This window comes from Pelodiscus sinensis, chromosome 8 (genome assembly GCF_049634645.1).
Source record: "Pelodiscus sinensis isolate JC-2024 chromosome 8, ASM4963464v1, whole genome shotgun sequence".
Taxonomy (NCBI): Eukaryota; Metazoa; Chordata; order Testudines; family Trionychidae; genus Pelodiscus; species Pelodiscus sinensis.
In genome coordinates, this window is record NC_134718.1 from 11,996,344 (window position 1) to 12,013,326 (window position 16,983).

General features: G+C 41.9%; 1 protein-coding gene across 22 annotated transcripts in view; it reads left to right on the plus strand.

Annotated features, from left to right (window-relative positions):
* The window catches only part of ZMIZ1 (zinc finger MIZ-type containing 1), a 510,613-nt gene that overhangs the window by 276,664 nt on the left and 216,966 nt on the right, over nt 1-16,983 (plus strand). For all 22 annotated transcript variants that reach the window (XM_075934736.1, XM_075934735.1, XM_075934734.1 and 19 more), the window contains one exon: nt 15,289-15,400. In XM_075934736.1, the coding sequence (XP_075790851.1) occupies nt 15,341-15,400 (60 nt within the window). In that variant the 5' untranslated portion in view covers nt 15,289-15,340. The remainder of the gene's footprint in view (nt 1-15,288; nt 15,401-16,983) is intronic.

Genomic DNA, 16,983 nt, shown 5'->3' on the forward strand with positions numbered 1-16,983 from the left:
AACTAGAATGCTGCAGCTCTTTGCTTGTTCTGTTAGCCAGTTAGGGACAATGGAGATGGCAGTCATGAATGGTGGTGGTTGTGCCGTCCCCCACAGTGTTTCCTGAAGAAAGGATAGGGGACAAATTGGGGATCGGTTCTTTCTTCTATTGTGCCAGTTTGTGTTCAACACCCAGCTAATGCTTGTGGCAGGGACCACTCACTAGAGGTCATACTTCCTCCTGGGTGTCCTTGGGATTAGTTCTACCAGGTGTCGCACTCTCTGGTGGTGTCTTCACCTCCCGCAGCCTCTCTCGCTCCAGAAACCGCAGCCTCCTCTTTGTGCCGTGGTCCTCCAATGGGATCAGTATGTAGTGTCTGCCTCTGAGGGTGTCTCCCTCTGATGGTTCCACTTCCCTGGTAGGAGAATCCTGGTTTGCCCATTGATCCTGAGATCTGGTCCGGGGACCCAGTACCTGGCACCTGTGGTCTGCTTCCCTCAGCCCTTGTTGTTCCTTTCCCAGATTCTTTCCTCCTGTTTTTCATTCCCCCCGCTTCTCAGGGCAAACCAGCTCAAACTTCCCCTTCCCAAGGAGGCTACTCTTTATAGCCTCAACACATGTCCCTTTCCCCGGGGAGTGGCTGCAGTCTATTTCCCTGCAGTGACCCTTCTGTTGCCAGCTTCCTGGCTTTATAAACCCGTCTCGGGTTCCCACCCCTCATCCCCGCTGGGCTTTGTCAGCAAACGAGGCCGTAGGCTTTCCTCCAGGTGTGGCTTATATGTTCATTGGCCTAATGTACCCCATGAGGCCTTGTGTGGGGTGAATGCCGTAGCACCCCACTCTGCTGCCTCCGATACAGTGGCTGTCGGCCCCGCTCTCGGGGACTATAGAATAGTCGACTAACAGATAAGAATTCATGAGGTTACTCGATTATTCAATTAACCGATATTTAACATCCCTAATCTACGCTAGTCTTCTGCTGCATGTCATCTCCATATGGTCTTGTGGTGCAGATTAGAGAGATTACAAATTCTAATACAGTTCTAACTCTCAGGGATCTTCTGTCTTTTTGGAACAAAAGGTACTGAATTCTAGACATGATCACAAGTCAGAATTCCATGTGGCTGCAAAGACCAGAGGAGATGACAGAGGTTTGCTGCCGTGGAATTGTTCAGACTTCTAGAAACAGAGTTGCTGTGGAATTTACTAGGTACCATGTTTTTCACTATACATAAGAATTCCACCTCTTAGATTAGGGAAAATCTTTTTGTAGGCTTATTGAGACTTATTTATTTGTGTTGTTAGATCAGATTAGGGAATATGTGAGACAAGGCATGTGCTAGCTGTGATGCTTGTGGCATCTGTGCCTCATTTGTGGAATTAGTTACATTTCTTAGAATGCATTCTTATCTGGTGTAGGTCACAGATTAAATTAATTTATCTGTCCCTTCTAAAGAGCAGTCCCCTTCACAAAATTTCTGCCTCTCTATTATGGTAATTTCTCCTCTATAAAAAAAAGTATCTATATGGTGAAATGCATTGTTATTTCAATAAACACATGGTGACGTGGACTGTTTCTTTTGAATGATCAATGGCTTTATGGGCTGGTATTCCCAGTTGAATGAAGTACCTTCATATAGTGTCACGCACTGTGGAATCTCACATACGAAAGTGCTTTTAAAAAATGCCTGGCCCATCCATTGCATGGCCAAGGAAACTGAAAAGTGAATACTGGTTGGGAGTTTTCCTTGTGCTCTTAGGGGTCTATCCGCATATTTGTGTATAATTTCTTCTGACGTTAATGTCAAGTCCATAGGCATAGTGGAAAGGAAATCAGACTTAAATAAATGGCTTTTTGGTCCTGATTTTGACACCAAAAAAGAAAGTTCAGCAGTTCCACTGTCCCCGTGGCTACAGTTTTCCCTGCTTATGATGGTAGCAGACTTGAATATATGCTCATGTTGTCTATAGCATGAGGAACATCATCAAGCATCTCTGTGCCCCGATGATGCAAGTGCATCATTACCCTTCAGTGAGTGGAGGCTTTAGAGAAGATAAAAGCTCTGTTGGTACTTAGAGCCAAATGGGATTTTCTTTTAGTAAAGTGGTTAGGGACCTGTGTTTCTAAAGCAGAAGATACCCAATGTGGCAATTGGAAAATCCTTTGGAACTGAAGATATTTAGAATGTCTTGCATCTGTGTGGAGGTTTTGAAATCTATGTACATAGAGGAATCCCTTTACCTTGGAGAGGGAGCCAATTATGAGGCGGAAAGAAACAGGCAACACATGGCAAATTAGAGAGCGGATGCAGATGATGGTGTGATCTATAACTGGGGGTGGAGGAAGAGCTGCTTCTTCTGGGGATCCTAATTTCCATGCAGAATAGGCAGGACCTTGAATTTTGTTATGCCTTAAATATTGGGTTTCAGAGGAGCTACACCCGCCCTTTAGAGTGCTTGGATGGCAGCTGTGGAAACTGACATTGTTTTATCCATAGAATAGGTATGACTGTGACAGTGACAGCCCCAGGCTCCTGTGCACAGCCCTGATCATGTGCATTACTCCTGACATCAAGGGCCCACCCATAAGGGTGTTGTTAGTTACTCTTCTTGCCTATTCAACCCTTTGTTTTTTGTGTGGTTTGCAAAGGTTCTGACCAGGGCTGTCAGATTTTGTCCCTTAGGATGTTATGGGACTTTTCAGATATGGCCATGTGTACATGAAAAAAATAGACCATGTCCAAAGACCATTGTTTTCAAGATGTAATTCCAAAAAACTGCCACATGGTAAACTGCATGGACATCTGTACAGCTACCTTGGAAGGGTGCAGGGGTTAAGCTGCATCTACAGGATGACAAAATTGGAGGCCAAAGATTCCTAGATGTGTAATATCTTGTGTTTAGGTCATAATCGACAATGCTAGAACTCCTAGTAAGCAGAGATAAATGAAGTGTGATGAAAATTTACAGTTCAGTAAATACTGGAAGGTGATGTCAAAAAAGTAATTCACCAGCCAGTGACTCCTTTGTTTTTCTGACTTTAAAAAAATGTTCAGCCATCTAATTTCTACCTTCTTCCTTCAGCTATGTTTAGCTTTTATGGGTTTTGCCCATCCCCCTGGAATTCATTGTGCTTCCATTCTGGGAAATTGGGTAAATCTTTACTTAAATTTCATCAGAACATACCAGAATAATGGTAGAGCTACGTTGTTAGAGTCCATGTCCCACCTCAGGTATTCTGTTCTCTCTGTTCTCTAGAGATTTTGTTAATTGCAGCAATGCTTTTCTTTTTTTTCTTCTCTTTTCCCCCCTGGTGGTTTTCTCTGAAAGAGTAAGGCAGTCCCTAATGACCAACCAGAAAGTATTGGTTTTGGGAGCAGTTTTTCAGTTCTCCTAGAATGAAAGAGCAACACAATAAATTGTGTTATATTCGTGGACCATAAAAGGAAATCATCGGGTAGGCTAATTATATATTTTAATAGTGAACCAAAAAGTAAGTGTGTGTGTGTGTGTGTGTGTGTGTGTGTGTGTGTGTGTATAAAATCCAAATCTGTCCTAATTTGTGTGTACGTGTTGGGGCAGAATATAGTTTTGAAGAGAATAATCAAGTTCTCCGTACTGCTAATGGGGTTCTGAGGAATACAAGAAAATGTCGATGTACTATTCTTTTAAAAACAAATGCTAAATTTCATGTCAACAAATGATTCCCATCAAATTTTATGAGGCAGCTTCCAAAACATGCCTAGTTATATTAAACAGACACGAAGGCATTTTATGTCAGAGTGCAGCTCTTCTTAGTTCTCATTCTTGGTGGACTTCTGATATACCTTGCCAGGAGTGTTTCTGCTGGCTGGGCCCAGAAGGGTTTGACCTCTCTCTGCTTGATAGATTGTCGACTGTCTGGTCCAGCAGGGATATGATCAGAGCAGAGCAAACACAAAGAAGTATCTTCAGTTTTTGATAGGTAATTGTTCAATCACTACTAACATCTGCTGCTAGTACTTTTTTCCATCTTTCTTCCACTCCTGTTTCTGAGGTCCTCTTTGGGAAGCTTTTGTTACTGGTAATTACTCTGGACCTAGAAAAATATTTATTTTTTGTTTTGTTGGTTTGTTTGTTTGTCTTCTCTTCTTGTTGCAGTACCCAATATATATGAGTCTATAGCCAAAGAGGGCTTCAGAACCTGTCCAAACCAGCAGAAGTGTTATTGGTAGCTTAATGGCCGGCAAATCCATAACTCTATAACCGCAGTGCAAAAGTGCTGTCTTGACATCCCTAGAGACTGAGTCCCTTACCTACAGAACATGGCGATGGTAGCAGCAGATGTTTCCCTATGCTACCTCCAGTGTGCCTATCATCTATCCTCACCTGCTGAGAAGAGAGATTGATCTCTCTGGTCTTTCCATCCTTTAGTCTCTCCAGTGAGCCTGCCGATGGGGTTTCCAAACACTGGGCAGGCTGGTTTCTGGAGAAAAAAGACAGGATGACCTTTACTAGGCAGCTGCTCTGTTCAGTCCTCTGTTCTGCTGGGGGGTTCTAGAAGACAAACACTAGATCTAGACTACACTCTTTTATTGGAAAAAGCTTTGCAAATTGTGCTCCGCAATTTATGTGGCTTTTTCCGATTGCTTTTCCAGAAGAGGCTTTTCCACCACTTGGCCCCGTCTAGAACAAGATATACAGGACTCCCCAAAAGAGCGTGTTTGCTCTTCTGCAAAAAAAAGCGGAAGAGCAAATGAGTTCCCTGGACCCGCCAGGTAAGACGTACCCTAGAAGAAGTAGGCCACAGAATGGTAAAATCCTTCAGTGACTATAGATCTATCTTAGATCGAAATGTTAGGTGAAGGGCATGCTGTTCAGTTACAAATCCCATTCCTTGCTCTCTTCCCCTCTGTGCCTCAACGCACACTTTGTTCCAATGCATGGAAACTTAGGGTCCAGTGAATTTACTCAAAATAGCTTTCTTTCTTTTTTGGAAATGGATCTAGGGAGTGGAAAAAGGGGAGTCCAGTCCCCTGTCATTTTAGGCATTAGCCAGTTTCCTGGGGAATTTCTTTTGGTGGTTAATGGTGTTATCTGAGTGATCAGGGTCACTTGTTAGAGCTGGCTCATTTGCCTGTAGCTGTCCCTGTGCAGATTAGCATTTCTTGCCTGCAAGCTACAGTATATTTAATAAACCGCTGGATCAGTGGACTTTGCTGTGGAACTGTCAATGTTTGTGCTGGCTGATCTGTCTACATGGCAGCATGCAAAGCCTCAGAGAATGCTACAGCAGGTCTGTCAGCTCCTGCTCCCTACGAGCACACATTTTAAGCACTTTTGCCTTTAATTTTGTATTATTACTTCTTGGTGTTATAAACTGCAGTGTCTGTCTTTCCCCTACCCTTCTGAAATATAACAAGCTTGACAGAATTGTTTTGATGCTTGGGCTTAGGCAGAATGTAGGGAAGCCAACTTCATAATATAAGCGTGCAGCAGGGGGATTGCCCGAAACTGGGATCTGCAAGACACTCTATTTGGTCTAGGGAAATCAGTTTTTCAGACAAGGGGCCAGAGGTGAGGGCCACTGGTGCAAGAGACAGCTCGTGTGCTTTAACTTTATTGTCCTGGCCAATGATCAGTGTGTAGAGATTTAAAGAAGTGTCACACTTGGTTAGAGATGAGATGCTGTTCTGTCCCTCCTCCCCCAGGCAGGTCAGATCATAGTGCCGTGTGCTCCGCAGACAACCCTACCACCTTTGTTTTTGCAATCAGGCTGCAGATGTGCTTGATGATTGAATAATTTCTGCGCACCATCGCTTCCCTTCCCAGAGGAGTGCAGCAGGCTTGCTTATGCGAGGTGTCATGTCTTTTTTTTTTTTTCAAAAGCTTGTGTGGATTTGTTTGTGTGTGTGTGTTGTGTGTGCTTGTGTGCACGTCTGTATGTAATAGACCATGTATATAAACAGATTCTCAAGCACATGGCTGCAGAAAAAGCTTTCTTAACCCAAGATAACTGCCTGCGTTCACATTTCGAGCCACCATAAATTAAATAAATCCACTTCCACCCCTCAGTGAAGCTGTGCATATTGGCAGCATGCATACACACAAACTCTCTGTCTCTCTCTCTCTCTCTCTCCCGTCAAAGATGATAGAAAGTCTTTGGGGGATTATTGCACATTTGTAGAGCAACAATGGAAAGCAGCACTGCACAAATATCTATTCTTCCTCGCCCAGCATAACAAACGCTGCTTTGTCTCACATCTGGCCCTTTTTAATAGCTCAAAGCCAAAAGCAGTAGCTATTTAGCAGCTTATGGTAAATAAAGCTTTATTAAAACTACTTCCTTTTTCAAGTGTTTAATGATTAAATGGCCTTTCACCTGACATTTCTTGCTTCTCATATTGTGAAGCACTGATCTAGCAAGGGAAATAAAATAGTTGTCATGAATGGATATTAAACTTCTTGTAGTTTTATTCTCAAGATGAAAACTATGCTTAAGTGAATTTTTGAACGTTTTTATAGAAAAAGCTCATTTAAAACAGCTTTGTTTAAAATCTAATACTGTACTGTAGCATGTAGGTGTTTTTGTGTGTCTGTGTATGCATTCAGCATTACATATTATCGTATTTTAGATGCCTATGCGGAGAGGTCCATATGTCACCATTTTTTAGTTATGGTACCTAAACGACTTACGTATCCAAAAACTGAATGTATATATAACTTGTGTGCATATACCATTACCCTCCCTTCCTCCCCCCACACCTATGGTTCAGGAAGTAACATTATTTTTAAATCTAATCTATTTTTCAATAAAGAAAAATGTTATGGTTTACTTAAAATATTTATAATCTCAAGCACACTTATACCCACTATACAATTTTGCAGTTTATGAAATATTGAGTAAGACAAGTGGTTTCCTTCTGTGTCTTTCCGAAGTAAACAGAAATGCCTGAGTAGTCAAACAGTCCTACTTGGTCTGTGATTGTAAAGAATGTTTTGAATCATTATTTGAGCCTCATGCTTTAAAATAGGTTTAAAATATTGAAAAAAATCCCGAGCTCTAACTATTGTTCATGCTGGATAGATTAGAAAATGGTATCCAGGGCCATATACAATATTTAGCATTGCCAACGGTTTTCTGCCCCCTTTCACAGTATTTTAGGGGATCGTATTGCAGTGAAAAGAAAGTGCAGTGGATATTTTGAAACCAATAAATTATTTGGGTTTAGGATTATTTTTTCCCTTCTCTGATTTGTGTTGAATTGTTGTAACAAATTTATATTAAATGGTACACGCTGTCAGAACCTGCGTGGTATTTAGTCTTGACATTAACACATTTGATCAAACAGCAGTGTTCTCATTCTGCGTCTCCAAAGGCAGCCCTTTTTGAGAATAGCTGTCACTGAGTATGACTGCAACTCCTTAGCTCTCTATTTGCAAGCTCTGGAGGTGTGAAAGATGGCAGCGAATGGGGAGATAGTTAATCAATAACCACAAGGTCAGACAGACAGTGTCAGTTTTAGTGCTCCCTGTTAGGAAGCAGCAGCAGAGGATTTGTAGGGGCTTGTAAAGGCTTAAAGAAACACAAGACTGCTGTGTGAGAAAGGAATGGAGCTCTCTCGGCTTTCGTAGAAAAGGGAGACACCTGCTGGATTATCTGGGAAGGGGAAAATATGTCCAATACTTTCCTTAATCACACAAGACCACAACCTCACTTCAGCCCAGCTAACGAACAGGCAGATTGTTTAAGTACTTTCAAATGAAATAATGTCATGTAGCATGGGTCTTCCAATTAATGGCGATGTATATTACAAACCAACATATGTAGTAACAATAGAGGATACGCGTGCTATGCATATAAAGTGAGAACTGTGTTTCATCAGTATCTGAATAGCAAATGTGAGGTCATGAACGGGGCTAAATCCTCCATGCTTCTACCTTAATACATAATGATCTTCCTTGGCCAAGTTTTTGTGCCGAAACTAAACTCCTTTTGTATAGGTGAAGCACTCAGTTGGCCGCTCTCCTGAAGGAGATGGTATGTTAGGCACATTAATTGTTTTTAAACCCCTCCTCTCCCCAATGCGTTAATGGTACAATACAAATGTCTCATCTTAATCAGCTCTGTGTTAAATTCCAACACCATAGCTTGAGCCACTTCTTTGCTGATGACTTAATTGATTAATTAGCCAATGTAATCTCCTCCCACCCTCTTCATAGCCTGGTTTGTAACCTGATCAAAGACACTTATTAGATTAAAAAAAAAAATTCCCAGCCCCCTCTCATGTCTCTCGGCATATTAGAGACATATAACAAATTATTCCATTGTATCTGATTGAATAGATAGCATCAGTAGTACGTAGCAACAGCATTCGCCAGCTGTTTGTGCTGAAATTCACTCTCTTAGCACTGAGGGTGGAGAGGGTTGTTTTAAATGTATTGGAGAATTCTTGCTTTGGACATTGTTTGTTCTTTTCTTTTCTCGCACCTCGTTAAGGTTAACACACAGAAATGAAATACACCGCCCCAGTGTGATTTCTTTTCTCAATAAATTTCCCACTCCGATCGACTGGTTCCAAGTGGCTCCAAGTCAGCCCCTTTTATTGATAACAAACGTATGATTTCCCAGATGGTGGCTTCTGGTGTGCCTCTTCTCCATACCCTCAACCTGTAAAATGGAAGCCAAGTATCTTGACCCTCTGAGCGCTCAGCTGGCAAACATCTGTAGGTCCTTGTTCTTTGCCCCACAGCAGTTATTTTCTCTCCCTTTTAGACGCTCACTGTTCCTAGCACATACATTGTGGTGGGTGTTTCTTTACCCCTCAGAGAGCGGGAGGGATGAAAATCAATAGACGAGAGGGAGTGAATTAGAGGAGTGCACTCCTGCCATACTTTCCTTTATCTTGTTATCTATTTGTAACACCATCATTCATTTTTAAAACATTAACTTTAAATTCGAGTAATTACTTTTTGTTCGAGGTTATTACTCCACGCTACTTATTTATTTATTTTATTTATGCTCCCACTAACCTCTTGAGTCTAAAAATGCTCTCTCATTTGTCAGTGGCGTTCTAATCAACTGTTAGATAATGACATGAATTAACTAATTATATAACAAAATGCCATATTATTTGTTAGCCATCATACACGCTGACACATTATTTACTTACAAGACAGGCTTTTTTCCTCTATTTCTGCCTGTATGTTAAAGGGTCTCCATCTATTTGCCAAAACTAATCAATTAGTAATTGCTTACAAATTGCTCTCTTTGGTTTGTATGCTACGTGAACGTAATGGTTTCCAGGCTGTGTGCAAGTATTTTCAGAGCCTCTGTGGTCTGGAAATCTATTAGAAACCAACTGAATAGAGTTGGTTGTGACATTACATTTACACCTATACTTCCATTGATCAGGCATATGCAATTTCCTATGGTATTTCAGTACCACTTGTGTCTCAAAACCAGAAAGTAGAGCGTTATGAAAGTGTGTATGGGCACGGGATGGGAGAAGTACTCAACTCGACTACCTGATAAGCTTAGGCTTACCTGGTAGTCGAATACTCAACTACTCGCTCACAATGCTACGCCAACCTACTGGTGAACTTAATACCTGGGAATTCTCTTAGAAGCCATTGATTTCCAACATGGGAACAGGCAAATCCATCAGTTCTAATTTTGTTTTGTCACCTGTTAAAATATGGCTAACACATTCCCTATCTAACAAGAGTGTTGTGAGGTTTCATGGATGCAAAGTACCAGATATAATACTTTGCGATCTACTTGGAGCCTCAGTTATTTTATAGGTTATCAGCCAGCAATTCTCAGTTATGTCACAAATGGCGTGCAATTTTGAAGTTTGAATCCGTTCTGTGATTGATTTAAAAGCAACTCATAATCTACCATATTAAGTAAAGATGAATTTTTAAAAACTATTCTTTTTCATTGTAAAATGTCAACTTTTTGAAATTGTATTGAAAGGTATGACTTTTTGAAACAGCTCTAAAACTGATTTAAAAACTTGAACTTTTACTGAAATGCTTTTTGAAAATATTTTTGGTTGAAAATAAAACTTTGGACCAAAACATCAATTGAAAATTCAGAATGTGGGGAATTTCAACCAATATAACAGATTATAACAGCAAGATATGAAATTACTTTTTTATTTTTCTTTGATCCATATATAATGCCTTTTTCTTGTGAGGTACTTGAGAGCATACTTCTAATTATAGTTCACCAAAGAAAGAGTCAATACATTTAAGGTTAAAAAAGCATTGTCTAATAGGTCAATGCATATGTTCCTTTAAAAAACCTCTCTTCCTTTTTGAGCATCATAAATATATAAATAGGGTCTGTTTAATTATTGCCTGGGGCTATAAAGTTGCATGCTTATGGGGAGGGAAAGCAAGAATAATGTACATAATATTTTCTTTAAAAGAGAACAAGTCTATGTCTCAGAAACACAACAGGAGAATACTCTCTCCATTCGCTGAACAATATAACCCAAAAGGAACAGGAACGGTTCTTTTCAGCCTTGTAGCTGAGGTGCGCATATACAAAGGTAGCCTGTTGCTGATTTCTGTCTGTGGGAGCGAGACAGACAGATTTGCACGTGAAGGCACCAAGTAAGCGTGCCTCTCTGCCCCGCCACTCTGTTGATGCCCTTTAATCCTGATCAGCAGGCCTCGGTGGTGTCCCCCTGAGCAGAAGCCAGTCTTGAATCCTGCTATGGTTTGCTAATGTTGATATAGAAGAGACGAGAATGAGACCCAACAAAGTCATTTTCCGCTCTTAATAAAAGGCTAGTACCATTGCACTCCGCTGAACCTGCCCTCAGTTGAACACTGTTATTTTCCGAGTAAGGTACTGCTGCTAATCTTTGGTAGGGTTGCATCCTCTTTCAAAGAGACAGAAACGAAACCAGAAAAGACTTAAAACAACGAATGGTCTTGCAGCATCTTCGACAAATGTTGTTAGTCTCTAAGGTGCTGCAAGACCATTCGTTATTTTTGACATTGTTTCAGTTATAGACTAACACGGCTAACCCTCTGAAACTTTTAAACCAGAAAAGAACACTCTTATTTCCAGAACGAGAGTGTCCACGTACAACTGTGGCAGTGTAATTATATTAGGATAGTTGGGTCCTGAATTTTGCCAGTCCTCAGTAGCATGGCAATTATGCAGCTTTCTATATTCTGTGCAGTTTTACGTACATATGTTATTCTTCACTTCCCATCCTAAACCGGTAAGAGTTGCTGTGGGCAAGGAAACAGCGTCCATATTATTCTCAAAGGCAGCTGCATAACTATCATGGTTTATTTCTGTATGTTGTACTGATTTTCCTAAATCTTTTGGAGAAATTTACCACTCTTCGGGAAAATGGGGGTTTGGATAAATGGGAGAGTAATGCATGGTTCATGTAGCTGAGATCAACCTTCATTTACACATGTGGTTAACTGGAAGTCAGATGATTGGAGGTGTATTATATACAGTTTATAAATCAATTTGTAAAATTCTTTGCAATCTTCTGGCATGAATGGTACGACATAAATGCAAGTCATTATCATTATCTCTATAGAATCCCCCTGCAGTCTCCCAACCCCACAATGTACTGCCAACAGCACCACAGGAGTTTTCTTGTTATTAGCTGACAGCTTCACTGCCTGGTACATCTACCAGTGCAGGAAAATCATGTTCTCTGGAGGTGTTGGGAATTTCCTCGTGTCTGTTGCCCAGAGTTGAGGTGCTTTTCAGATTGGATTCCAATCTGTGCACATGGCTCTCCAGCTGAGAGAGGGTTAATTAATGCCAAAAAGGGGCACTTCTCTCTGTTCCAAAACCAGCTTAAACGCACCATTTTGGTTACTGGCTGATTGAAAATGTTCTACTGTATTTTTGCTTTGTTTTTTTAAAGAAACAGAGCCAGTGTTTCAAATTTCCTTAGTTATATTTAACCCCACTTTGTTTGTGTGTGCACGTGCACACAGGGGAAGGAGGGGTGGTTTTTGTAATGCGCTCTTTCCCTCTGTCCCAATAAGCAATTAAAATGTAGATAATGTATTCCAGTTCTTAAGATGGATTGTTGCTGAAGTGGTGTCATGTCTGGGCTAGCTTATCTCATGATAAATACCTCCGCTGTCCACTGAAAGATTAAACGCCATGGCTACTGAGGTTGTTTTGGGGGCTTGTAAGCTGATAAGAATGTGTTACTCGTTTTTAATAAAATATATCAATCTGCATTTTCTAAAGGGCCCTTCGATAGTGCCTGCTACTGAGAAGGTGGTGCTGGCAAAGTCTAATAATGATACTTGTACATGAAACTGGCTTTACCAGTCCATGAGTATTATAATTTATTGACAGGAGTGCTTTATTGAACCCTCTTGTGTCTGGAGTGTGGGGATGAGGCGCTTGAGCTGCTGTTGTAAGACCTCATTTAGCTGTCTAGCAGAAAAGATTTCTTTCCCGGAGTCTAATCCGGCAGGAGCCATGAGAGAACGTTATCAGTTAGGTACAGAAATCTCAGACGGCTCGGGTGCGTGGGACACACGCGGATGCCATGGTCTGGAATCCATCCTGCTGTGACAGTGATGCATTCACCGTCTCCATCCAGGGGAGCACAATTCCCTTTCTGGGGGTTGGGCATGGACACGGTAGGCTTTTAGAGGTGCTCTGATTGAAGGGCTGTAAAGAGACGTGAGGCGGGAGTTGAGAGGGGTTAGCTTCTCTAGCAGAACAAACATCAGAAAATTCACCCTCTCTTCCGTGTGTGTGTGTGTGTGTGTGTGTGTGTGTGTGTGTGTGTGGAGTGAGAAGATATTCTATCGGAGCTGCTATGAACAAAATGAACTACTAGGTACAACAGGCAGGAAACTAGTATTCACAAGGGCAGACATTTGAGTGCAAACTTGGAATCCTGTTGTGCCAGTATAAAATTTGCACGTATGTAAATATGCCATGAGAATATGTCTTACAGAAGATGTCCTCCCAGTCTCCCCATCTCCAGCTCCCTCTCCCCTCCTCCTGCTTCCCCGATCATTGGGTGTGACAAAGCAGCTTCTTACAGTGTTCTTCAAACCGGCTATTACTGTGTTGCAAGGAGCGAGAAATCAATATAGACAAAGAGCAGTTTTGTGATACAATAGTTACTCCATGTCCACCTCAGAGTGTCATGAATGGGGTTGAGAGAAAGAGAAGGGGGGTGGGAATGAGGCACGACTCATCGCCCTTGCCTGAGAAATGACTGCTAGGGGGAAAAAAAAACTTTAAAATTGTTAAGCCTGTTAAGTGCAATTATACGTAGCTGGAGCCTGTCACCGTTATGCTTTTAAACAAATTATAGTGCATACCAGTTGATATTGTGTATTACAGACAGAAATTGCTGGTTGGAATCCACGTTTCCATCTTTCTGAGCAACTGCTCTGCCGCCAAAGTAAAAGAAGAGTCAAGGCAAAGGGCCACGCTGTTAAATCAATCCACAGACAGCGCACGTGGGCTGCCAGGCGTGGTGGCTTACCTTTATGCAGAATTCCTGGTGGCCTAGGCGCCTAGCCGAGCTTTGGCTACAGACACTGAAAGATCAGCGCAAAATCCCCAGTGGATATCTCTCCCTGTGTCTAAAATGGGTGGAGCCATATGTGAGATGCGCTGAGGGAAGAGAGAAAAAGGGATTTAGAAAGCAGAATCCGGAATGAGATGCAGAGCTTACTTGCTAAGCCAGTAATCGTCATGTCTCTACCTTGGTCACTAATGTTAATTCTTTACTTGCATTTCATCACCACTGAAAATCAGTTCTGGGGTGAGCTATTCATTATTTTGACCAGAGATGCTGATGGGCAGGTGCAGGATAGCATGCAGCCTGAATCTAAAAAGGGGTTTACAAACCTATTTCACTCTGCTCCTCTTGATAGCTACCTGCTGACAAATACTGCTCAGCATGCTGAGAGTTGACGGTGGGGCCAAGAGATCCCAGGTCTGCTGTTTATATTGTCATAATGCCTTGGTATCATTTCTCATGTGGTGATTTCCTAGTGCTATGCCCACATGAAGCAAAATTCTCAGCGCCTCTTTAAGATGAGAACATGCTGCTCATTTTCCAGAGGCATAAAATGAAGCTCAGAGAGTTTGTGGCTTCCCTAAGGTCACATAGCTAATTCGTAGCAAAGAAGCCAAGATTTTTCACAAGCAACTAGTAGTCTTTGCGGCTTAACGAGAAGCATCATAGAGTGGGGCTGCTGCACAGCACTTTTGAAATGCAGGGTATGTCTAGACTACAGAGCTTTTCCGGGATACAGGAGGTATCCTGGAAAAGTTCTGCCGCGTCCAAGGAATGCGTCCACTTTTCTGAAAAAAAAATGTTGGAAAAGTGGACGCATTTTGTTGGCATTCCTGTAAACATCATTTTACAAGGAAGAAGGGATGTTCCAAAAGAGGGTTTTTTCCCCGACATTTGGCCTTGTGTAGACAGGCCAAATGTCGGAAAAGCCTCTTTCGGAAGAAGAATGGAAAAAGATACGCAATTTGTAGTTTGCAATTTGCGTATCTTTTTCCAACTTTTCTTTGTAGTGTAGACCTAGTCTCAGACCCCTGTAAGGAACATCAGGATGGGCACCTAAAACCTCTAGTCACTTTTGAAAATCTTGCCTGAATCCTGGATCCCAGTCCTACTCTTACTGCCAGCACAACTCCAGCCAGAGTCGTTTTTAAATGACCCAGTTTGATAACAAGCCATTCTTGGCATTCTAACGGAAAGTACCAAGATTCAAAGGTTTCATAACTAATACTTAGGCAAGTACATCTAGGCTCAGTTGAGTAAGCCCAGTCTTTATTTGCTGGCCCTGTAATGGTACAGTGCATCTGAGTTCCTTGTGAGAACGAGAGATATTTTTCCCATGGAAAGAGGAGGGGGAGTCCTTTGTGCCTTTGTCTTTATAAAATCCAGACGTTTTAGTTGAGAAATGTGTTAGGGGTTTCTTGGACATTGCCAGCAGCTCTGCTGTTTCATTTCAGTGGTGTGGGGTGAAGGAGTTCTATAGTTCTTTGTGTAAAAGGAACCTTTGTTGGTGGCTTCACAAAAGCTCCCATTGGAGACTGCTGTACCTGGCTAGGTGTCATCATGTGACTTTGGAATGTCATTGTTGAATTTATAACACAGAGCCACTGCCTGTGGCTACTTTGGGGGCCCCCCTCACATCCCTCTTTTCCAAACCAGAAGGGGAAAAAAAGCATCCCCAGAAAGGAAGGATAATGCTGTGATGGTCTCTCTTACTCTACGGTTGGTGAAAGTGCATGGGCGTTTTGTTGAGTGATCTTTCCTGTTCTTTTTATCTTTCAGATTGAGGGAATTTTAATGGCTTTCAGGTAGAAGCCCAGTGGAGACAATCAAAATGAATTCTATGGACAGGCACATACAGCAGACCAATGACCGGCTGCAGTGCATAAAACAGGTAAGCTGAAACTGGAGACCACGTCTACGAGTAAAGCTACAGCAGCCACTGTGTTGCGTTGCATGGCATGGCACATCGCTGCTTTCAGAGCCATTTTGTAAGGCGAGTGGGGAAAGCATTCTAATTTGCCTCCGTAGACTTACGGCTCCTGCCAGAGTCACTAAATAGTGCTTTCAAACTCCCCGTTCCACAGAGTCATGTGCCTTGTGTTAATCAGTTTGCTCCCCAGAAGAGGAGAGTGGTGAGTAAACTGAATGAACGAGTTTGTAGTTAGTAGACATTTATTCTTTAATGTGTGATTTTAAAAAAACCCCGTTTCTGGCTAAGTAACAGAAAAGCTGAGCTTTAGGGACTGGAGACTGGGGTTAAATTTTTATAAGCCTCTACGCCCTGTGCGCTAAAATGACGTAGGCACTTAGAAGCCTAAGTGTCACCGAAAGTCAGTCAGCCTTAGGCTCCCGCTCATCGATTTCAAGGGAACGAGTTGCTTGAATACCTTGGAGGGGAATCTAGGTGCCAGAATCTCTTTGGGGCTTTTGCATTATTGGGGGTAGGAAGAGGTAGTTTCCAACTGCTTGTCTAATTGATGGTAGAATAAGCTGGCACCATCTCTGCCTATTCACTCCTCCTGGCGAGCTGTGCTGCTGCCCGACCGTTAACCTCCAGCTGCATGTTTTCCCTGACAGGAATCTGTCGCTGTGGGTGGGTGATGGCGGGGGCGGGGAGGGAGAGTTTCTCAATTTGAGGTAAGGCTAAATGGTTGCTGTGTTTTATTTTCAACCAGTTCTAATAGGCACCCCACTCCTTACTCCCATGTGGCGTTTTAAAAATGTATTTGGGAGATCTCTTACCCCAAAAGAAGAAGATGAACTCTAAAATACCACTCCGGAGAGCTGAAACGAAATGTTCTGAATTTTTGTTTAAGCGACATTTCAAATTACAACCCAGAAAAAAGAACATGTTTGTGAAAACATTATTCACAAATTTTCCCTTTTATGACCAGTTCACTTCTTGCACGACTTCCTGAACAGTCTGGACTGTGATGCCCTGGAGGCCAGTATAGATGATTTGCCTCCAAATTTTTAAGCTCTGCAAGGCAGGATCAGTTCACACTGCCAGCACTGTGGGGTTCTAGCCTCTAGGTACTTCTGTGACACACATAATAAATAATTATAGTAGGACCCCAGGTTAATGTGTTAGCTAACTATGCATGAAATCTTGCCCACGTAGCAAAATATCTCCCTCTCTCTGTTAAAATTATTCATCATGCTGTGGTCCCCTCTCCCCTCATAACTTTCTTTTGCACAGTGGAGTGAGAACACAGTGGATTGAGAATTTAGTACCCTAATCTAAATTGTCATTTGAAGCCCAGTTTAAAAGGAGAATAAGTGGTGATATATTTCTCCACCTAGACTTCTGAAACATCTGAAACATCGTCTTTTGTTGCTGTCATCTGCTCCCTTGCTCTTAACTTTAGAAATAGCCACCATTGTATAGCATCATACTATCTGGTATATGGATGTTTGCTGAGGATTATGTTTTCTAAGTTAGAGGATTTTTTTTTCATGCAAATCAATTACTTT